This window comes from Taudactylus pleione, unplaced genomic scaffold (genome assembly GCF_031769625.1).
Source record: "Taudactylus pleione unplaced genomic scaffold, aTauple2 ptg000095l, whole genome shotgun sequence".
NCBI classification, from domain to species: domain Eukaryota; kingdom Metazoa; phylum Chordata; class Amphibia; order Anura; family Myobatrachidae; genus Taudactylus; species Taudactylus pleione.
The window spans coordinates 23,294,300-23,318,852 of NW_028284497.1; the positions used below are offsets into that span (position 1 = coordinate 23,294,300).

The 24,553-nt window shown below is 38.5% G+C and overlaps 1 protein-coding gene across 1 annotated transcript in view; it reads left to right on the plus strand.

Moving 5' to 3' along the window:
- CNTNAP4 (contactin associated protein family member 4) overlaps window positions 1-24,553 on the plus strand; it is a 377,413-nt gene that overhangs the window by 82,076 nt on the left and 270,784 nt on the right. The window contains exon 2 of the mRNA XM_088470185.1: window positions 20,567-20,677. Within this exon, the coding sequence (XP_088326311.1) occupies window positions 20,567-20,677 (111 nt within the window). The remainder of the gene's footprint in view (window positions 1-20,566; window positions 20,678-24,553) is intronic.

Genomic DNA, 24,553 nt, shown 5'->3' on the forward strand with positions numbered 1-24,553 from the left:
GTAACTGATCCATATCCCTTCAAACAAGGTGTATACAGTAAATACCCAGACTTCTAGGCATATCTGGTCTCAGTGAAAGAAGTTTGATCTTTTCTTACAGACAGTACTGCTATTTGGTCTCTTACAGTGTATCTTCTCTATGACATTTTGATAGAAGACGTTTGCCAAACAATTTGAGGTTTTTCTCCCATTGAAAGGTATTAAAGCTTTTTGAGGGTGTGAAAGATAGTACTCCTTTAAAAACTTTCATTTGTTCTGTAGTAAGGAAGTGATCAGGTAGGTTGATGACCTTCAACTGGTGTAATTTGTTTCTGATTTTTTTACTTTCATGTTCAGTATCTTGACAGGGATGGAGAAGCCCATATTGAGTTTATGTAACCTCCCCTTTGTCCCCTGCCTCATTTTCCTTTTGTGGGGAGACATCTGTTGTATCTGTTTGAGTTCTGTATTGGTCCTGAGAGTGTTATTGGTATAGGTGTAGGTGAAGTTGTCGGTGTCCTCCCCTCCAAAAGATACCGCGTCTGAGGAAGTATAATTGTCTTGGTATCTTGACTTGTGTTCTTGATCCTTTGGGGATTCTACTACATTTGAATATTCTTCCCACAAGATAATCTCTTTTATCTTATGAGAATTTGTTTTTCTTTCTTTCAATTATAGTGTTTTCTTATGGCTCCAAATCTTTCGTGTTTCTTCCAAAGAGGTTCTGGAAATGAGTATATTTTTCCCATTGTTTTATCATCTTATCTTGAGTCTTGATTTCTTTCTCATGCTCTTCTAGAACTACAGTAGATGGTTATCTTTCATACCAACATCAATAGTCCATATCCTTTATTTTTGACTATGTCCTCCTTCCTGGCCAGTGGCACTGAATCATCAAGTATATTTTGAATCAGGCTGGATAAATTTGCCTTGTCTATGAGACCAGGTTGGCAAAAGGAATGGGAACATCACATCACAAATAAACTTTGACATCTGTCTCCAAAACTCAGCAACTTGAGGGAATACTCATATAATATGTTAAAAGGTTAAAGCTGAATTGTGATGCTTACAACATTCTGACCTAGTGTCTCTTCTGAAGCATTAAAGTTTCAGTGCTATCATGTAGGTCATACGAACTATATATAATTGTGTAAGTCTAGCACTAAGGCAAGGGGTAGACCTATATGGGCAACAACTGCATCTTAGCAATCTGAATTAGTCATTTGTGGAACCAAGTTTAATTAAACTGTTATGAAGTGTGGTTATTGTATACATTTTCACTATTTGCTTTTTCACATGCTCAGATGGATATTATCCATCACATACAGTAGTACTCATAACTGTTGTAAGTTGAAGGTACTGTATCTATAAAAGTCTACACATAATAATTAAAATTAGGAAATTCGGTTTAAATTGCTTAATCTCAGAATTCTGTCTCCATTTAGTTGTCTTGTTGTCCATATTCCCATTCAGGACACCACATCAGGAACAAACAATAATTCATATTATGGGAAAATCAAAAGGAGAGTATATAAAACACTTTTTAGCATGGATTTAGTATAAAGCTCTGGTGTAGATGTATGGTAGGGAGTTTGAAAAGTTAATTTACATATACAGTACCATGCACACATCTTAGAATGAAGCCTTGTAATGTGATCCATTTAACTAAAATCATTGTGATATTTGATTTATCTGAAATGACATATATTTTTCAAAATCAGCAAGAGCTAAAGTATGTTGCACCATCTTATGTATATTTTTAGCATGTTTAGTAACAGTTTCTTTGTGAGTGATGATATTTGCAAAAACTCATTAAATGTTAATACATTTGACATTTGTGAACATATCATACTTTGGGGGGGCAGAATAATTGTTACTAAATTATCTCAAGAGATAGTATCTCTCAATTTTCCTTATGAGATAATTCCCAAAGAATCTCTCTGAATCCCCAAAAATGTAACATTATGAACATATTGAAGTGTTAGATGTGCCATTAATACAGGGGAGAGATGACTATATAATTGATAATTACAGAGTTGTCCCACATTTTAAATAGTACTGAGCTGTATCTTGCTTCTGTGATATTGCAGTAGGGTCTGACAAGAACAATATCATAGTAACATCTAATGCTCTATTATCTTATATGCCTACCATTTACAAACCTTAATCTATTTATGATATTATAAGAACTGCTACAGTATAGTGACTACATATAAAAGAATGCATCAATGTCTAGAACCCCTTTGCTGTGGATCTGATGTTCAGTCACTAGGACAAACTTTAGTACTAAGGCTTTTATAAAGCACATCTATCCTTTGAGAAAAGCCCTCTCCATTCTGAAAGGCATTCAGAGTAGCTTTAATGTATAGTAAGGCCATTCAACATAATCAAATGCTTTAATAGCAATGAATTATTTAAAGCAATAGGTTTCCATCATAGTTTGATTAAAGTATTAAAAGCCAATGCATTTTATAAAACACCATACTGTATATTGAAGCATGAATAAAAGAATACTGTAGGTATTATTTAAAAATGATGTAGATGATTGCACTGAACATAATAATAGGCACGCTATTCACAGCTCAATGTGCAATATGCATACATGAGATACATGTTTTCAATAACTCTAAGCCTATCTGTAAACTATATAGTATAGTGGAGCTATCATTGTATAAGTTTTCTCTTGACCATTTCAAATTATTAATGTTCCTTCTGGATATCCTCGAGAAAACCATTTATTTGGAGTCAAAAGATTATGCCTATCCTAATGGGTATTTTCCCCTGGACTTTTGGAGTGTATTGTCCAAATATTGAAATTTTAGTAGTTTTGCATATAAAGTTCTTGGTGGAGTCCAAGGTGGTTTAGAGATGACCCTATGTTCTCTTTCCATTACAAACATGGAGAATAGGTCTTTACCAAACCAATAAATTAGCCAATTTTCCAGAACATATTCTGCTTTTAGGTCCTATGCTGACTTTGACAGTCCTACCACACAAATGTTGCTTCTCCAAAATGTATTTTCCTTATCATCACCATAACATTGTATGGACATGTCCTCATACACCTTTCCTTTTTTGCTTTATTTGGCATGAGATGCCAGCACAGCTAAGATGCTCCACTACGAGTAGCAACTGGATGGATCATAATTTTTTTTTTCCTGCAAAAGTATTCATATAAAGCATCAGATTAAAATAGCAAATTTTAAGAGAAATAACAAGGCTTGGCTAAGTCACAGATTCAGTGGCATGGCAAATTTGGCCATATGGCTAGATTTTAGGAAAGGTGTATGTGGACACATCTGTAGTCGGTAGACTTGTTGTTTAAAGAAAACAGATTTATTGTCATCCTATGGCAATTGGGCCATACATTAACATTACTTTCCTTACAGTATAAGTGAAAAGGTAATGTTCTTGGGGATGCCCCCTACAAAAATGCACTCACAAATTATTGGCATAAACAAGTTGTTGTTTAAAAGTGTAATTCATCATATGAAAAGGGAGGCACAGTATCCTCCATAACTCAACCCTGAGTTACCTGCAGATATTAGTGTATTAGCAAGAGTGCATTAGCAAGACATCTACCTAAATATATGCTAATTTTGGCTACAAGGCTCACTATACAGTATTTGTAACAACAAGCTTCGACTAAAGATACAAGCTGCATCACATTCTCTCGGTCTGCATTTACAGTATATAAATCTCAGATGTTTGGTGTGAACCATCATCCTGGCCCACTCAACAAAACCTCTGTAGCTTCTACAGTGTATCTCTTAGATGGTGCCATTACATGGGCCAGATAACTGTGAGTGCAGGACGTGTGATTTAGTGAACTACCTTCACAACTTGCCATTAGCCAGAGCTCCCAAAGGTACATTTGTCTACATAAACTGTCAGACCACACCCCCAAATAAAATTGATGATAAGTCTATTAAAGGAATTAAAACCTGTTTGTAAGCAATGATACATGATATTATTGTAAACCTGCAAAACCAATGTGTTTACAGAGTTTGCTGTGGAGCACAAGTTTGAGAAATTTCACTGTGCTGCAGGATATGTAGCCTGCTAAAGATGCCCTCTTCAAATTGTTTCTAGAGGAACTGGACTTCAAGAACTGTCACTCTCTATTAGACAAGTTTGAATAGACTGGAGATAGAGCAATTCAGATTGCTAATGGTCCACTAGCCAGACATATCTATTGTCTTCTCCATGTACTGCCAGATAGACTTTACCTTCCACCAATATAACATACTAAAATTACTAATCTATGTAGAGGGAAAGGCAACAAGAATAACCAGCAGTAGCCAGAACCCATCACAGTTGCTCTCTTTGACAAAAAGTGGGGGAATAAATTTGGTTAACAAAGCAGAAGTAGAGAAATAAACAAAAAGATTAGAGACTTTTCAGGCTCTACACTCTCAAGTCAGCTGTCTAGATCAGAGGTTCCCAAATGCGGTCCTCAAGGCTCCCCAACAGTTCAGGTTTTAGAGATATCCATGGTTGAGCACAAGTGGTTAAATCAAATTGACTAAGGTACTAATTAAGTCACCTGTGCTCAACCATGGATATCTCTAAAACAAGAACTGTTTAGGAGCCTTTAGGACCGCGTTTGGGAACCTCTGGTCTAGATGATAAACCATGCTGGTTAGTTTGTAAAAAAAATGCTGTGTGTGAATGTAGAAAATGCATCACTATATGAAACAAATATCATGCATCCAATTTGTTGGAATCAGTGTGACCTGTGAAATTGATTGTCCTGTTAATGCAAAATATTTTTAGGATAACAAGCATCATGCAAAATATGAACACTTGCTTTCAAAGAGATGGAAGAAAGATGTACCATGCAGACAGGTTATTGATTTCTGAATAAGTCATTTTCTTTAAGTCTCTTGTAAACTTTCAAGGGAAGTAGTTTTTAATATGCTACAGTGTAAACAACAAATTACATAACATTATGCTGACTAATTTAAACAAAATAAAGTTTGTTTTGTTGACAAAGTAATATAATTGAACTATTAGTTCTATTGAGTTGAAACTTGTGGATATTGGGCATATGCTGCAATGGTGGGTCACATGTAGATACAACTTCATATTCCTTGATATCTATAGAACAAAGACTTGAGGGGGTATATATTTACCAAGTGGTGGCTTTGAAATACTGTCAGTTTTGCTACAGTTTATTTGCCAGATTGCTTTCTGCAAATACCTCAGACAAACCACACTTTAGAATACAATTGAACATTGAAGCACCATTAATGATTTTCCCATTAGAAGCATAGGACCCACAGATTTACTAAACAGGGGGTTAAAAACCTGCTACATAGCTGCTGAAGGTGGTCATGATGAGGGCAATCATCATGTATTAAATAGTGAGGCAACTAACATTGATAATTCTCTTATGGGGGAATATTATTTTTTTATATGTTAGTGGAAAAAATATTGTTCATTTTCTTAGAAGAGCAATATTATTTATTAATTATATAAAAATGGTCAATGGTTAATGTTAATTATAATAATTAATTAACAATAATAATTTGTAATTGGTGTTTAAAAATGTTTCTATGACTGGGGCAACATTTATTATGTTATGATGAGGCACAAATTATTATTTAAATAAATAAAATAAATGTTGCCCTCTTCATAAAAATATTTTAAGCACAAATAAACAATTAATCTTAACCATTTAATATAATTAATAAATAATATTGCTTAATAAAATGAAACAATTATTGTCCCTCTAATATATTAATAAATAGTATTTCCCCATTACAGAGACATCAATGTTATCTGCCTCATAATTCAATACATAATGATTGCTTTAATTATGTATATTGTGATTTCCACATTCTGTTTGGCCAGGTACTGTACATGCAGATGTTTTGTGGCAGTTTTGTGGTGATTTGGTCAAAAACCCAAGAAAAAAAAGCACAAAACCAAAGTAAAATAAATCTTCTGTGGTTTGAAAAAAAACCCATCGAAACAGCTGAATAGTAAATGCAGTGATTTGGCTCTAAAATCTGTCAGATATTTGGAGGTTTCAAAATCCACAGCAAAGCCACTGCTTAGTAAATTTACTCCTTAGTAACACATCTAAGCAATGAGAAACAAGAAGATAGCAAATAGATTTAGAAAATAGCCAATTCCACAAGTTTGGATTTCTTTTTTTAGACACACAGTTTGTAAAACTTTAATAATATTTAAGGAACATAAAATTATTTAACAGTCATTCATGTTATGTTGAACAGTGCTCTTTTTAAATACTAATCTACATCACTAACCTTACATTTTATCTTAGGGTGGATTTGTCATATTCACATAAAACAAAATTAGTATCTTTAAAACATCAAATAACAAAACAAAGATTCTTTTGTTCCCTGTATAAAAGAAAAAAAGGAAATGCTAAACTTAATTTCATGCTCTTAAAAAAGTACAGTGCCAAAAGGTCATTTATTAAAATGAACACTTTTCTACACTAAGACATTTTATTATTCAGCCCAATAATTTCTGGATTTGTATGTCAGGGAGGCAGAGAACTGTTTATACAAGACTAGAAGCCTATTAAATTAAGAAATGTGATGGTTTTGTAACCAGAATAGAATCTTAACTTTGCATACATTGAATTGACAAGATATATTATTATATAATTATTATTTCCTAGCTGCAGATTATATTATGTTTATGTTTTTTTTCCTGTTTATGCATTTGACACTATGCAATTACAGTATATGTCAGCATATTTTGAACAGTCAGTGGGTTTAATCTCTCATATCCAGCCACCTGAATGGTTATTAATTATATTATGTCAGTATTTATATGTCAGTATTTAGATACCAATATATATCATGTATTCATGATCTAAGAAACTGTCCATATTAATTATGTCATTGGCTTTATTTTTTAATATTTTTATATGCATTTTATTCAGACTGCTCATCTCAATTTCTTGTATGATATATTTCACTTTTGGGGACCAATTAAAGCATTAGTGTAGAACCTAATAAACCAGTACATTTGCACATTTAAATTAATATTACTTGTAAATTGTAAATCTTCTGTGCTGTTTATAACTTGTTTTTTTTTTATTTTTGAGCATAATCATGCTGACTTAATGGGAGGAATAAATTACAGTAGTTGAATAGAAAAAAATCTACTAATTTGAGTGCTAAATATGAACGCATTATTCACCTACATGTAACTGAAAAAATGTGTAACAAAATAAGCAGAAATAATATTAGCAACAGATTCAAGCAATATGTTAGTAGCACAATCAAGCAATCCTTTTAAAATGCTCTAACTCAACTCATCAAATAGTTTTCCTATTTAAAATCTTTATCTCAGGTCTTACAACTCAGTGGAGCACCTCTGACTAAATTTGCTGTTAATCAGGGCCAGATTAAGAATAGGGTGGATAGAACTGTACCTCGAGACCTCTACATAAAATAGGCCCTTCAACATGACAGCATCATAAAGACCACTCGCCCAGCTGACCACTTTGCTGGTTATAAATATTAAACTTACATTTCTATATTCCTCACAAAATTATGCAATTTTCTACTTTTACGCAGTTATGGAGACATTGGGGCTGATAGTATAGGGGGTGTACATGTCCAAATGGCACTCTCCACTCAGCACGGGTCACACTTCCTTCACTTCTCACAATAGGCCCTTTACAGGCTCATTTTCAGCTCCAGGCTAATGCAGCACTTAATCCAGCCCTGGTGTTACTTGACAGAAAAGTTTCTAAGGACCGACACTTGCTGTTCTCCACCTGTTGCCCTCCTCAAATTCTGATGTTCTCCGATCCAGCATCTCTGGTAATTGAGGCCATTGCTTCAGACTAGTCTTTTGTATGAATCAGAGACCTACCACACTTACTACAACCATTAGGACTCTGTTCCATTATGCCCCTGCACCAGTATGATCCTAATTAGGGTCTTGCAATATCATGACCTAACTAGACCTCAGCACCATTCTGGCCTCAGCATCTTGCAGACCTCTGTGACTTAGTATCCCTCACTACAAGTAAAGGTGGATTGCTCCTCTACCCTATTTCTTATTTTAGGTCTACTCTTCATTGCCCTCAAGTATTTCATATGTGATAATTTGTATTTCCCCCAATGTGTATCAATTATGTTTTGATGTATTATATCTCCATGTATTACTCATTACATTATGACCTTTGTATTGTGTCTGAAATGACTGCTCCTCCTGGTACTTTCATAGGTAGGATGAACAATTTGTGGAACAGATGATTAAGTGTGAATCTTGTGTTTTCACAATGTATTTCATATTTTGTATTATTGTGCACCCAAAGATGCCTCTTCTGTAATATAGTATCCTGCTAAAGTAAAGCACAGTGAATACTTTTGGAGAAAACTGCTATATAGAGTGTATATGTATATGTATATATATATATATATATATATATATACAGTATATATACACATGTTTACATCACATGTACCTTTAGATGTATTTGAATATTGTAGTATATACATCTTTCTGAATCATTAAAGCATGTTATACTCTTTAAGCATCTCAAGTTGATCATAATGACTGATGTTTTAGTGTATAATTAAAAACAAAATAATAATTTAAATGAAAAAAAGTGGTGCTGCTACTGTAGCACCGAAATGTGATGTAAATACCAGCGCTCATCACCAGTCTGGTTGCATCATTCACGTGGGGACAAATAGCATTTCTTACATTATCACTTGACTTTCAAAATTGCAGTTGAAAGATGCAGAGTAAACCATTTGCCATTCAGTTTAGTATCACTTAATGTAATAGTAAAACTAAATAGCTCCTCATTTTTCAGCATAAAATATAAGGGATTATGGCTGGAAATTTGTTGCTTTCCTCAGATGTAACTTGACTGCTTTTGTGTTCTTCTAGGCCAGTGAAAGAAATTATTTATTTGACTCTGTTTTTAAACTCAGGAAAACTATGTGAGTTTAACATACATGTGTGACTTTCCACTGTGGAAATACTGTCTACAGTATAAAGGAGTTTATAAAATGTAAATTAAGCAAATGTACTACTTCAAAGATAATAAACACAATGCTGCTTTTTCCTTGGGGTTAAAATGTATCCAAAATTCAAGCATTAATTATATTTTTTTTTTTACAAAAATCAACCCTTAGCAAAATTCACGGAAGTTACTTTGCACACAGGACCTCTATTTGTCATATAATTGTACTCATTATGGCTAATAGTTCTATTTATTGCTTCTTGCAAAATCTATGCACTTTTATAGAATGTTTACTTTTTACCTTCTTAAAAAATGTAATCATTGAGTGTAAAAATAAACTTTTTCAGTTGTATTACTTAAAAAATACTCGTATAGTATAATAATAGCAATTCTCATTGTAATATCACTTTAATAATACTTCTGGGTTGCCATGAAGGTTTTTTTTTTACATTTGTTTGGATGCACCATCTTGAGCATTGTAATGAATCACCAGCTATCAGTTTTATGATTAAAATGAGATTATGTTTTGAGTCCATGATGAAGTGTAACCAGATTGACTTACAACACCCAGAGAGACATTCAACATCTGTTAAGTTCACTTGATCCTCACATCTTGCAAATGATTGGTATCAGAAATGACAGATGTCACTATATACATTTTAGGACATGAAAACCTTGTTATATTGTAGAATGTTCATCAAAGAAGTCCCAATGGACAATCTAAAACAGGCAGACCATAGAAAAATACTCAAACAAACAGCATGGGAGTGAGAAAAAGTGGCAAATTCACTGAAGATTCACTGAAGATGAAATAATAGAAGTTGCTAAGTTGATGTTTGTATACATCGATTGCATAAGCAATCTGACTTTACAACACTCATTGTAATGATCTAGGTCTTTTCAACGTGTTAGCTTAACATTTCATGCTTCTTCAAAACACAAATTGCTGTAAATTATGAAACATTTGATCAACATAGGTGTCAAATATTTTTTAAATACTTATGTACATGACTAGGACAAATTCTCTTTATTTATTAAAAGATGGGTGTTCTGAAACTTAAATTTGGATCCAAAGTAACGCAAACTGTTTAACATTGTTTTCATTTAAATTATCGTCCTAAAGTTTAGAGCCACAGAGATTTCAATAGACCCCCTGGGATAAAGGTATACTCATACCCATCAACAATCAGTTTAGCAATCATCAGATATAAGACCAGATCAGTCACCCATGGATCATTGGGTATCATTCAGAGATGTATGGAAACTCAATGTTTTGCATACATCTCTGATGTTAGAAGATCAGCACATGCACAGGACCTGTTCTGCACATGCTCCAGTCTTCTACTGCGAGATCTCTCACAGTTCCCCCGAAGCTGCAGCCTGATTGACAGGTTGCAGCCATATAGAGACTGGGAGTGGGTGGAGCTGGCCTGCATTCTTGAAAACAGTGGAGTGTCACCCCTGTTTTCTGGGAGTGCCCGGGCCAGGGATGCAGACTTCATAACCCTGGCTGAGCAACTCCGATGCCCATCTGAGTATGCTTTGCTGGGTGGTGATCCAATGCTGCATCTTCGGGCACAGCACTCAGATTGCAGATGCTGGCAAGAGGCATATTTTTCCTACAAATGCTGTTAGCATCACTGCTGTATCCAAATGTGCAGCAGGGATGCTAACTGCATCCATCTATGAATCAGGCCCTTTGTCCTCTACTTTATGATATCTAAAATAAAATTTTGAATATAGCTAAAATTTTGATTTTTTTATCCCTACAAATAATGAAGAATGTTGGAAATGTGTTTCCTGATGGTGGTTTGGGAGTCCGTCTCCCACTATATCACTCATACATAGTGGCAAGATGCGCAGTAGTAGAGTTTGGTGACCATCTTGGTAGGGGAATAAAGTGTCATACCTAGGAGGAGGCAGATTGGAGACTTGTTTAGTAGCGCTCTCATATTTTAACAAAGAATATAACTATAATCCACAAGATCGTTATTTTGAAACAAATGGTGGAGCTTGGACTCAGCGGGCCTTAGGCAGAGTTGAGGAACAAAGCAAAAAGGAGCAATGAAAGAGCATATTTGCACCTTGGCAAAACCCATGATGCACTGCAGAAAGACAAATGTAAATTGAGCAGAGTTCTAGCTCAACTCTAAGTATCAGTATAAAAACATGGACTTTGTGCAAAAGCAGTCAGTATTTTTCCTGCATCCAAAACTAAAATAAATGCATTTTTACCCCTAGTATTGCAACATGGTTTGTTCAGGGGAAAGTTGAATCATTATTTACCCTTTTTTGCTTTGCTCTGAACTCTGCATAAGTCTAAAGGCCCCTGCACACTACACAACATCTTTAATGATTTGGCCGATTCCGACACACCGGAACGACAAATCTTAAAAACGTGTGGTGTGTATGCACTACATCGTGTAGTGCACACTCCCGTGGGGTCGTCAGCCTCATTTTCTGACCTTATGTGCAGCATGTAAGATCAGGCTATGCGGCTGACGATCCCATTCAGCGCTGTGCGGGATGGGCGGCATATCGGTCGGTTGGGCACCAGATCGCGCAGTGTCTGCAGATCGCCCGATATGTTGGCACATCGGTGCTGGGATCATCGGCGACATCGCTGGGTACACACATCGTTTAGTGTGTACCCAGCTTTAGTAAGCACTTTTGATTTCTAAGGAATTTACAATAAATGTCCATGTGTACTGTGGGCCTATAAGTACTGTAACAATGATCCCTCTTTTAGCTGCTTTAAAGATGCTAACAAAGGATTTGTGAAAAGTAATACTTACATGTAAACATGTGCATTAACAATACAGTATAATACCAGTATATTGCTTTTAGGAGCATTACAATTGGGTTTTAGTGCCTATATTATAACTTTTTTAACTAATATTGGGCCTAAAGTAAACATAGAATACATTCAGAAAAAAAGGTTGCCTTTTGCTGCCTATTCTGAGTAGGCCAACGATGCAACCGTCTTTGTTTAGCTAGCTTTCTCCCCATGTAAGTACAAGAAGCAGATTTTGATTATTCATTACAATATAAATGCATTTTCATTAATGGCTGTGACTTAGACACATTCAAAGTGTCAAACATGGCATGTGGCTGTCATCATCGGTTTGCAACTTGCACCAGGGTTATAGTATTAGCAAAGCCATTCTCTACAAACTGCTACTTTTTCTGCAGGCTATCTTGGCTGCAATTTGCATCGACATTCCTGCAGCAGCCTATTAGTGTACTTTTATACATGTCCCAATCAATTTCCAATCTGTTCCCTTTGTCAAAGGGAGTCACAAATGTTTATGTCAAACTCTGAATGAGACTCATTGCATATGTATTTCCTCATTATGTATGTATGCTTGGATGTACTATACATTGTTACTGAATGGCTTCTAATATCCCTTTTACACAAAAGTTCCGGGTCTGACCCGGGATTTGGAACACGTTTCCAACCCAGATCAGACCTGGGACAGACCCCCATTTACACTGTGGCGCTGACCCAGGCTACCATTCGCACCGGGGCCGGGTCAGCACTGACCTGGCTATCCGGCGCAGGTGAGCAGTGCTTCTTCCCCTCCCTCCCCCTCTGCGACCCCTTTACCTTACTCTGAAGCGGGCCGGAGACACGGAGGGTGTGTGATGTGTGCTGCTCCATTCTGGTCGGCCTGGCAGTGGGCGCTTGGAGATGATGTCATCTCCAAGCGCCACTGAAGCCGTCCAATCAGGTAGCATGCAGTGCGACCTGAGTCATCGTGACATGGGTTGCGCCATTTACACTGCAGGGTGGCACGGGAGTGACCCATGCTCAACCCTGCAATCCAGCTGGATCAGATCCCTGGGGCACTGAATCTGGGTTGTTCCGTTTACAACGACAAAAATCCCGGGGCTGATGCGGGTTTATGCGTTCACGTGCATCAACCCGGGATTTTTAAGTTGGTGTAAAAGGAGTATTATTGTTTCACTTGCATTAAGAATTTCAATGCACCAAGGAATATGTGTAACATGTCTATATAAAACAAGGGGCTGTTTCAGCAGTGGACAGAATTGCTAAGCTCCACATAAGGGGCTTTGCATTTCCGTCCTGCTCAAATTTTAATGCTGCAGGAGGAGCCTGAAGTGAATAGACACAACCAGTATAGGAACTAAATTCTGAAAGTTTGTAACTATTATTATTATTATTATTTTTATTATTATTTTGTGATACTTTTACCGTACTGGAATCCATGGATAAAATAACATTCTTAATGTAATCATCAGAGCAAGAACTATGTCAGTTAATAAATATACATATGTAAAGGTACAAGGGACCAGATAATATTCTCATTTGTTTTATTGATAATGTTTCCCTGATTGTTAAAATAAAGCAGAATAAGATTTAAAAGCTACTATATTAGACACCATTAGTTAGGAGTCCTATAAGTGTAATCACTGTGATGCGAGTTATAATATTGAATTAAGACTTCCCCTAGTTGTAAGGACACTCATATATTAAATATATGTTGTCTGTCAGGTAGAAATAGATGTGGATCACCTTGAAGACACGTGAAAATGCTTTTATTCAAAAGCTCATATGCATATGAAAGATTAAATAATATATTTCCATTTTGTGATTTTTGTTTTCAGCTTATTTAAACAAATAATTATTTATTAGAAGAATTAGTCAAGTGTGGGTTTTCCTCTGATCACATTACTCCAGTGTTGAAATAAAGCATACAGTACTGCCATACATACTAATTATAGGTGGAATTCATCATTCCACCTCTCCATAAGTATCTATTCCGAAAAGCTGTCATTTTTGCGATGACAGCTTTTCGGGAAATAGATACTTTTCCCTGCCTACACTACCTTATCGCGTCTGGAAACAGTGCTGCGCATGCGCTGTTACATCTGTAAAACCAGCGCATGCGCAGCACTGCCTACAGATGTGTTAAGTTTGTGTACCCCGACCTCCCCCCTCCGCTCACCTCCCCTCCCCCCCGACTTACCTGTCCACGCAGCAGCCTCCGACTCCATCCTGCTGGTCTGTCATGTGGTTTCCCAGCAGTCCACATGACAGATTAGAAAAAAAAAAAACTTTTTTTTTTTCGTCTAAACTTTCTTGTGCTCTGCTGGGGAGCACACATGACAGACCAGCCTCCGGAGCCCGAGGACGGAGCAGAGCGCTGGAGGGACTAGTCGGGGGACTAGCACACACGAATACAGGTAAGTTTCACCTGCTATTTGCCACCTCACAGTGTCGAATAGTAACTGCATCAAATTCCAAAAATTGATAATTTTCGGAATTTGATGAATACCACAATTTCCACATCCCCATACTAATGTATGGGGAGTGTGGAAATTAACGCAGGGGAACTTAGCAAGGAGATATCTGTGATATCTCCTGTGCTAAGTGGCTACATGAATACCAAAATAACGTTATTTAAGGAAAATGTCCTTAAAAACGTTATTTTAGTGTTGATGAATAGGCCCCATAGAGCCATATCTTCAAGGTGAATGGAATTGGTTAATTCACTATGCTAAAGCTGGGACAGGGACTCAAGGAAACAGACTCAGATAAACGCATCACAATATATTATAAGTATGCAGTGATATTACAATATTATTGAATTCCAATTGTAAACTTGACACTATTATTAGCACCCACCATTTATGCTTTTATCTAATTTCACAGTTTAATTTCTTGATGGCTGAGGACATGCACAAAAAGCAGCAACTGTATTCAATTGATGTACTCTTATTAATTTTGTTTATGGAGTATGAAATTTGCATTACATTTTTGCATTAAATATATTGTAGAAGAAACTGTAGAGCATTGCGCTATATATTATCATACTTGGATGGTAGAAGATTTCTAGAACTAGTATACAAACACTAAATATATGTCACAGATATTTTTTATCACCGCAATAAGAAATTTTGCTCAAATGTAACAAAAATAACATCCAGGGACAGGGTCTCCGATAAGACCCTATGCCTGTGATGTATATGCAATTAAGTGATCACTAGTGTGATCACTTCACTTCTTCAGGAGCTGTCAGTGCTATGGCCTGCTGACCATGCTTGCACAGGCATCTATTGCTGAGGAGGTATTCTACAGATCCCTCTTCAGGTAACTGATGTTGAGTGTAGCCTATAGGCAAATTACAGTGGATAATTACACCTGAAGATGGTGTTAGCTACCAGGGCCAAGCTCCAGAATGCTTCACATTCTTGGTGCTAGTTGAAGCAGCCCACACAGTGACCTATCAGCTGTGGTCTCCTCCTACATACATTCTGGGGATACAACAATGCTGCAGAACATTGCAAATAATGACTGCTTTGAATAAAATATTTTTACACAGGTAATCAACACTGCTGCAGAACATTACATTTTTAATTGTAGCAAGAGTTTATTCTAACAAATTGTATTATATAAAGTGTCAATATCTACTACTATCTGCAGATTATACGTAGTATGTGTTAAGGCATGACTTTATTTAAATCAATAAATAAATCAATAAATAAATGAGCGCTCAATTTATTGTGTGTGAATGTGTTTGTTCCACTTAATGTAAATTACATGCACTTTATTTTAGTAATGTTTACAGCCCTTTATGGGAAACTCTGTTAGAGTGCCCCTGCGGCTAACAGTACGCTTGTCAAACAAAAAGAAAAATGAAAACGAGAATAGCAGAACATGTATATAATATAAGAAGAGGACTATCAACCCACAGTGACTCACAACATTTTTTAGAGAGACACAATAAAGACCTAAGTGGATTAAAGTTCCTGTGGATCCAGAAAATAACAACTCATTGGATGGGAGGAAACATTGTAACCTCCCTGTAAAGTGCAAAACAAAATGGATCCATACATGTTAAACACTGACCCCAAAAGGGATCAATATAGATATTGAATTGAGTGTATTTTTAGAAGAATAAACCCACTTGCCTCCTAGCTCGCCCTCCTTTTTATCAGAATAAGTTTTCTATACATTTTTATGTATTTTAAAATTTATTTAATATTTTTTTTATATTTCTCATTTTTTATATTTTTATATTTTTGTAACCCCCATTTTATATATAACACGGAATTTTAAAGTTTTCAAAGTAATGCACATTTTATTATATAGATTTATTACTGTTCCACTGAAAAAACATAGATGCACTTTAGAACATGAGCTAGCTGAATTTTATTACTTACTTCAAAGCATCAATGCCTGTTTTTAATATCAAATCAATAAAGTTTTTACAAAGTTTTTGAAGATAAATGGAGAACTTCAACAAAGCAACAACATCATTGACAAAGTATCCGTGTACATACGAAATGTGTTGGCGACAGAAGACCTGTGATCCGGCAGCACAGCAGAGTCACATTAGCCCTAGCCTGCACAGTGGAGATGATCAGTACGAATCGGCGAACGACTTCCCGGCAGCAGCAACATATAGAAGACCTGCGTTCAAGCACTGGAAACCAGGAGGGAAGGGACAGATAAGGGTAGAATAGATCCTCCACATATCGGCTCTTTTGCCTGACCACCACAGCTGGAACAGAAGACAGAACTCTTCACCTTTCCCATAAAGGGCTATAAACATTACTTATGTATTATATCTAAAATAGAGTGCATGCAATTTACATTAAGTGGAACAAACACATTCACACGCAATAAATTGAGCACTCGTTTATTTATTGATTTATTTGGAAATTTTTAACTGAGCAGCTTTTTCAAAAGGGGGCAGAGTATATACAGTGACATAGGTAACTGTTTTACCTTGTTTACTTATTTATCCTTTTATTATTAGCATTTGTAATGGTTGTGTTTCGGGGGTTGTCAGCTCTCATTGGCAACACATGCCTGTTATCCTTACGTAAAGATAATTTCATTGCCTGTTTGATATAGAGGCTGTGTGCATATATTTGAAGTGCATATTTCAAAATGATTTTGGAATTCAAGCTAAATTTCAGTTTTACAATGGCGTTAAACCAGAGGGACAACTTTGAAGCAATAATTGGGAGTTAACTTACTCTGGGGGGGAATATTTACTAAAGTGACAGTTTTTAGAAGTGAGTTTTAGAAGAGATGTTGCCCATAGCAACCAATTAGATTCTAGCTATTATCTTCTAGAAGGTGCTAGTTAAATGTTAAGTAGAATCTGATTGGTTGCTATGGGCAACATCTCTTCTAAAACTCACTTCTAAAAACTCTCGCTTTCGTACATTTATCCATGCTGTCTGTATAACCTGATCACTCCACATTGAACTCCTTGCTTGGACCATGCAAGAACTTATCACCTTGCTTGCAAGTATTTGCTCTGCCTTTTTGGTTTCATATACATCAGACTGCATAGCTATACTAATGCCAATCGGCATGTATACGGCATGTATACCCGCTTGCTTTGTCTGAATTACCATTGTACATTAGTCTTGCCTCACATCCTCTCACTTCTAACATTGTCTATTTAAGAATTTACTTTCTGCATGCATAAAATCTCCATAATTATTTTGCTTAATAATAATTTCTGTCTTCTGCACACACATTTACCTGCACTTTACTTTCACCAACATTATACAATATACAGCCTAAATTCCTACTTCCAGTTCTCCTTCCCCTATTTACCTCATTCACACAATGATCATCTTTACTTTAAATCACCCCTCAGTATCAACATTATTCTTTATTCTACCCCCTGTTCCCACCTCTATCCTCCCCCCTTAGTTTCCTCCACCTCCTCTTCCCCCTCTCCCCTCCTCTGACTCCCTTTCACACCTCTGCTTCCCTGCCCCACCTCTCCCATTACTCTATTTTCATTGACTTCTCCCCCACCATGGTCCTGCTACCCTAACAATTAAGACCTGCTTCCTTCCTACTCTCCCTCTTTTCTCGCTGTTTCCTCTCCTCACCTCCATTACCAGCTAACAAAACTTCCTCCCTGCCCTCCACCTGCAGTTCCCCTTCCTAGCCTAGGAGCCCACACCATCTTTACACGCTCTCCATCTCTCTTCTCCAAATTAATCTCACCTCCATGCTACATCAACCCTGATAATCTCATCTGCATCTCTCCCACAAACTCGGATCTCCTCTTCTGTGCCCTCTGAAAATGCCAGATCTGTTTGTAACAAACTGGTACCCATCCATGACCTTTTCATCTCCAATTCCCTCAATATCCTAGCCATCACCAAGATCTGGATTTCCCCCTCTGACACCACTTCCCCCACAGCTCTCTCCTATGGGGGCTCCACATTCTCACACACACCAAGGTCCAGAGGTTGCTATGGTGTACTTCTATCCTCCAGTTACTCTTTCCAGCTCATACCCTCTGAACTGTCCCTCTCATTCTCTACATTCGAGATTTGCATCTTCCAACCAAATAATCTGCCAACCTCCTTAATCTCTCCCTCTCATCAGACACTGGCCCTCATTCAGAGGCAGTTGAAAGAAGCAATTGCTCTTTCTGAATGAGGGTGGCCACTTCCATTTTTTTAGTGGGGCCTCCTGGTTGCTAGCTAAGCTGTGGGTTACCACCCACAGCTTAGCGACCGACCAGGTTGATAGTCACGATGGTGAACACCATCGCGACCATCGGGGCTTGCAACGAGACCCCAAGGTTGGGTCTTGGCAAACGCAATCCCCAGGGAGCTTCCTGCTCTGATCGAGCAGGAAGCTCACCACTGACATCACTGATGATGTCAGTGCAGCTGCCCACAAAACGGTAGGCACTCCTTAAGGAATGCCTCCATTTTTGAAACCACCCCCCGGCCTGCCTACAAAACGGGGCAAGCTGTCGATCAACATCGACAGCTGCCCCTTTTGTAGAGAGCTCCGGAGCGAGTTTCTCTCTCGCTCCGGGGCTTGCGCACGTGCAGTGCACCCGCTGCACATGCGCAGGGCTAACCATCGACACAGTTGCGAGCGCATTGGTGCTTGCGACCAGATCTGAATGAGACCCACTGTCCCTTCTGCATTCAAGCATTCACTTGTCTCCCAATTCTTAAAATGCCTACCCTTGATCCTTACACTCTCTCCAACCAACCCATATCTCTCCTTTTGCCTCCAAATTCTTTGAGCATATTTACTCCTTTCTTTCCTCCCACTCCCTGCTAGACCCATTTCAGTCTGGCTTCCATCATCTACACTCCACTGAAACTGCCCTCATTAAAGACAGCAATTACCTTGTTGCTGCCAAATTCAAGGGCCACTACTCTATGCTCATTTTTGTCAACCTCACCTGCTTTTGACACTGTGGACCACCCTCTCCTCATGCAAATTCTTCACTCCCTTGCTCTACATGATACTGCCCTTTCCTGGGTGTCCTACCTCTCTGACCATTCCTTCTCTGTCTCCTATCATGACTCTATTTCCCCCCACTTCAACTAATGGTAGGTTTCCACCAAGGTTCTGTTCTTGGACCTCTCCTATTCTCCCTTTATATATCCTCTTTAGGTAAACTCATCAGGCCTCTCTATGCTGATGATATTCAGATTTACCTTTCTTCCCCTGACCTCTCCCCCTGTTCTCATTTGTATCTCCAACTGTCTCTCTGCTATCTCTTCCTGGATGTCCTAGTGCTTTCTTAAACTTAACATGTCTAAGACTGAGCTGATCATATTCCCACCCTCCCACATAACCTCACTTCCCACTATTTTTATTATCTATTGATGGCACCACCATCTCCTCTAGCCCCCAAGTGCACTGTCTTGGAGTTATCCTTGACTCCTATCTCTCCTTCAAATCACATGTTCAGGACCTTTCAAAGTCTTGCCGTTTCCATCTCAAAACATTTTCAGAACCAGGCACTTTCTCACCCTGGAAGCTATTAAGACCTTCATCTACTCACTGGTTATCTCCAGATTGGACTACTGTAACCTCTTCATTACTTCCACCTCTCTCCACTAATCAGTCCTCAATGCTGCGGTTCAGCTCATCTTTCTCTCCAAACATTCTACATCTGCCTTCCCTCTCCTTAAAGCCCTACACTGGCTCCTCCTCCCTTCCAGAACCCAATTCAAGCTTCTCACACTCATGTACAAAGCCCTAATCCAATCCTCTCCCATTTACATATCTGACCTCATCTCCCTTCACACACCTGCCCACCCATTTTGGGTAGGGATTGACCTAAATAAATATAGGAGTTTAGGAAGCAGTGTCATCTTGACAGCCGCCATTCTGCCCATCCAGTAAACCTCATAGTTCATCCAATATTTTGTTAAGGCAATAAATTGATTTAACAGGGGGCCATAATTATATTCAAGAAGTGTTTCTTCTTTAGCTGACAAAGAGATACCCAAATAACGAAGAAAAAGTGGTTGCCAATCATAGTTATGGTGTGATTTAAGGGAAAACAGGAGCTGGGGTGGGACATTTAACGCTAAACCTTCAGTTTTAGATGTTTTTAATTTATAATATGAGGTCGCAGAATAATCATGAAGCAACTGTTGTATATTTGGAAGAGAGGTTTCCGGATGTGTAACAAACAAAAGGACGTGGTCCGCAAAAAGACAAGTTATATGCGACCAATTTATGAGGGGAGCATTAATATATTATTAATTGTGCCTTCCTTTTGATACATACAGTGAGAGAGTTATATTTCAGAATGAATAATATTAATCTGCAGTGTTCTACCTATTTTTACATAGATGAATGTGATGGTCCGCTGGCATCTTCTCTGTCTCCGTCCTCCTTCAGCAGTTCATCAGAACTTTCCAGTACTCATAATGCAGGCTTTGCTCGGCTAAATCGGAGAGATGGTAAGTTTCTGTTATTCTCTCTCTTTCTTTTTATATATCTGTCTATATTAAATTATAATAGCTTCAAATAAATTGGGCAAGTTAATGAGAAATAAATTAATGTATATAAACATGGTACTGACAACTATGCATTGAAAGGACTAGTTTCTATATAAATTTTCGCCAACTTAATTGCCCACTTCACTAGTGCACTCAGGGGGGGGGGGGTTCTGAGTACCCAGAAACCCCCTTTAACAGACTGGAGAGCAGGTACCATCTTCTTAAGCCCTGCCCCCTCCCTGTAAATTGCATTGATTCGCGGGTCAATTGAGAGGAAGTGGAGCCAGTATGACATGATTACATTTGAATCGCATCAGTTGGCTCTGCCCCCTCTCGATTGACTTGTGAATTGTGGCATTTTGCTGCTAGGGGGAGGAGCCTAATGACATGGTGCCAGCCTGCCAGGTCCCATCCTTTTTAGGTATGTAACCCGCAGTTGCTGCAAGGTAAGTCTGTGAATAATATATGCATGACATAAGTATGTGTGCGTGTAAGTTATGTGTGACATATGTATGTGTTAGTATGTATATATATATATATATATATATATATACTATTTACTCCATAAAGAATAGGCGGCACTCCTAGACTGGTATAGTAAAGAATAGCCGGGGCTATTTATTATACCAGTCCAAAAGTGCCGCCTATTCTTTATGGAGTTCATGGAGGGATTTAAGCACCTCAGGGTGAGCACCCTGGCAAGATACCTTTGAGCTCATTCTATTGAGTAAACTTGGGATTACATATATCTAAATATATCTATATATATATATATATATATATATATCTATATATATAGCAAAGTAGAGACGGATGGCACTCCAGTATAGAAATAATAAATCAGGCCACTCAATAGTGGTAATCAACGTTTCAGAGGCGTGACCTCTTTTATCAAGGTCTTGATAAAAGAGGTCACGCCTCTGAAACGTTGACTACCACTATTGAGTGGCCTGATTTATTATTTCTACACTGGAGTGCCATCCATCTTTACTTTGCTATACCATACCTGTACCACATGGATTACAGCAGGAGGGGCACCCGGACTGTTGAATTTATCCTTTGAGTGCCGGACAATCCAAGTACTGTCTATATATATATATATATATATATATATATATATATATATATATATATAGTGAAGTATGTGTTGGAGGGCACTCATGGACTGCTTGGTAATGAAATCAACACACAGACACTGTCTGTTCAGATATCAACGGTTTGGACGTCTAAGCTCTTTTATCAAGATGTCTTGATAAAGGAGTTTGGACATCCGAAACGTCGATATGTGAACACACAGTGTCTGTGTGTTCATTTCATTACCAAGCAGTCCCTAATATTTACCCACATATTGTATCTTAAATAAGGAGAATTAAGGTGAACACACCATATCCAAATCCAGAGCATTTTTATCCACAAAATATCAGTACTGTATATAGACTACCAATATTTAAAATAACATTTTTACTATGATCCCTATGTTATAACACCTTCATCCATTAAGTAATTTTTTTAAAAATTGTTACATTACATCTTCATCCACTCGTCCCTTCATCCACTCACCTCTTTAATTATTTGGATTTAAGTTAAAAGTGCCTTGGGAAGTTCTGCGATGGTCACAGATCTAATTAACTAATCAACAGAGATGTGGTTGTGACATCCCAAGGATTGGAGAAGAGGGGATTAACAGTATTGGAGTTCTTTGTTCTGTGTGCAAACTGGGGGATCAATGACCGTATTGATGTTTGTAACCTGCATATTCTGCAATTTTTCTTCCATTCCTCCCGAGCAGATTCATTACATGTTAAATCTGTTAGTTTACTTTTCTATTTGAAATTGCAATACATGTATGTAACATTTTATTCATTTTCTTTGTAACAATTTTTATAACTGAGCAATGTACTCCTTTTTATATTATTAAGTATTTTTTATTTGCAATGGTGGCTTCAGAGGTGGGTCTGCAGCACAGTCCAAAATTCAAATAGGGGAACCACAACAGCTGCCCTTCCAAACGTTGCCATACATTGCCATTCGGGACTCACTGGCAGTTGGTGTTGCCCAACCTCTGGAGCCTCAACTGTTTATTAGTTTATTTCATATGTACTCTAGAACCTAGACAGCTAGGGTTATGCTATAAACTGTTAATAATTGCTAGAAGCAGGGGCTACCTGGGAATTGTGTCGCCAAGTCTGTGCAATTGTGTTATAGAGTGAGGGGACCTGTGGCTCCTTTAATTATCAAATGTGATGGCAGTAAAAGAAAGTGTTGTACCATCTAGGCAGTGGCATATCCATAATGGGTCCAGGGGGGCTCTGCACCTAACACCCTGCACCCATATTATTTTAAACTTACCTATCTGTGGTCCCGTGGCGGGTGTCAGCACTGCTCAGAACACCATAATTTGTATACCTAGATGCAGGGGCGTCTTAAGAGAGGAGGGGGCCCGTGTGCACTCCCCATGCGGGGCCCCCTCCTCTCTTCCCGGTGGCCGGCGGCCGACTGACGCAGCTGGCCAGCCACTAGAGTGTGCCCGGAGTCTACTGCGCATGCGCAGAATGCCAGGAAAATGTCCACCGTGGCCATTATTCCGGTGATCTGCGCATGCGCAGTAGACTCCGGGCAAACTCTAGTGCCCAGAGTTTACTGTGCATGCACAGAACGCTGGAAAATGTCCGCTGCGGCCATTTTCCCAGCGTTCTGCGCATGCGCAGTAGACTCCGGGCACACTCTAGTGCCCAGAGTTTACTGTGCATGCACAGAACGCTGGAAAATGTCCGCTGCGGCCATTTTCCCAGCGTTCTGCGCATGCGCAGTAGACTCCGGGCACACTCTAGTGCCCGGAGTCTGCTAATGCTCCAGTGGCTGGCCAGCTGCATCAGTCGGCTGCCGGCCACCAGGAAGAGAGGAGGGGGCCCCGCACAGGGAGTGCACACGGGCCCCCTCCTCTCTTAAGACGCCCCTGCATCTAGGTATACAAATTATGGTGCTCTGGCCATAGTCTGAGTGCAACCCGGTCAGGATACTTAGTGAAGTCCCTGACACATCTGAGTGCCAGGACCAAAGGTTTCCAAGCAAAACATTGCCCAAAGAATCACACTGCCTCTGTTGGATTGCCCTCTTCTCATGGTGCATCCTGGTTCCATCTCGTTCCCAGGTAAATGACACACATGCATCTGGACATTTACAAAAAACGTGATTCATCAGACACAGGGCCGTAACTAGGGTAGTGCGACCAGTGCCATGGCACAGGGTACCGCAGGGCAGGGGGTGCTGTTTGGGCCTGTCAATTTTCCTGTTTATTAACACTCTCACTTGTAGATTCCTCTTATGTTATCCCCAGCATCTCCTGGCCTCCCCTATCTCTTCCCTGGTCCTTTGAGGCCATGGCCCTTTTTCAGGTGCACTATCTTGTGTCCCTAGTTAAAATTTGGAAAGGGGGGCGCCATTGCTCTCTTTAGCACAGGACACCAAAAAGTCTAGTTACGGCTCTGATCAGACAAGGCCACCTTCTTCCACTGCTTAATGGTCCAGTTCTGATGCTCACATTTCAGTTGTAGGTGCTTTTGCCACTGGACAGGGGTCAGCATGGGCACTCTGACCAGTATGTGACTATACAGACCGAGCCATGCTACACTGTGTGGTCTGACACTTTTCTATCATAGCCAGCATTAACTTTTTTCGCAATTTGTTCTAGAGTAGCTCTTCTGTGGGATAGGACCAGATGGGATGGGGGCAATGTAACAAGATAATCAATGTTTTTCACTTGTCATTGGTTTTAATGTTATGGTTGATCAGTGCATATGAGCCTTAAGCATGCAATATTTGGAAGAAAAAAGTTAA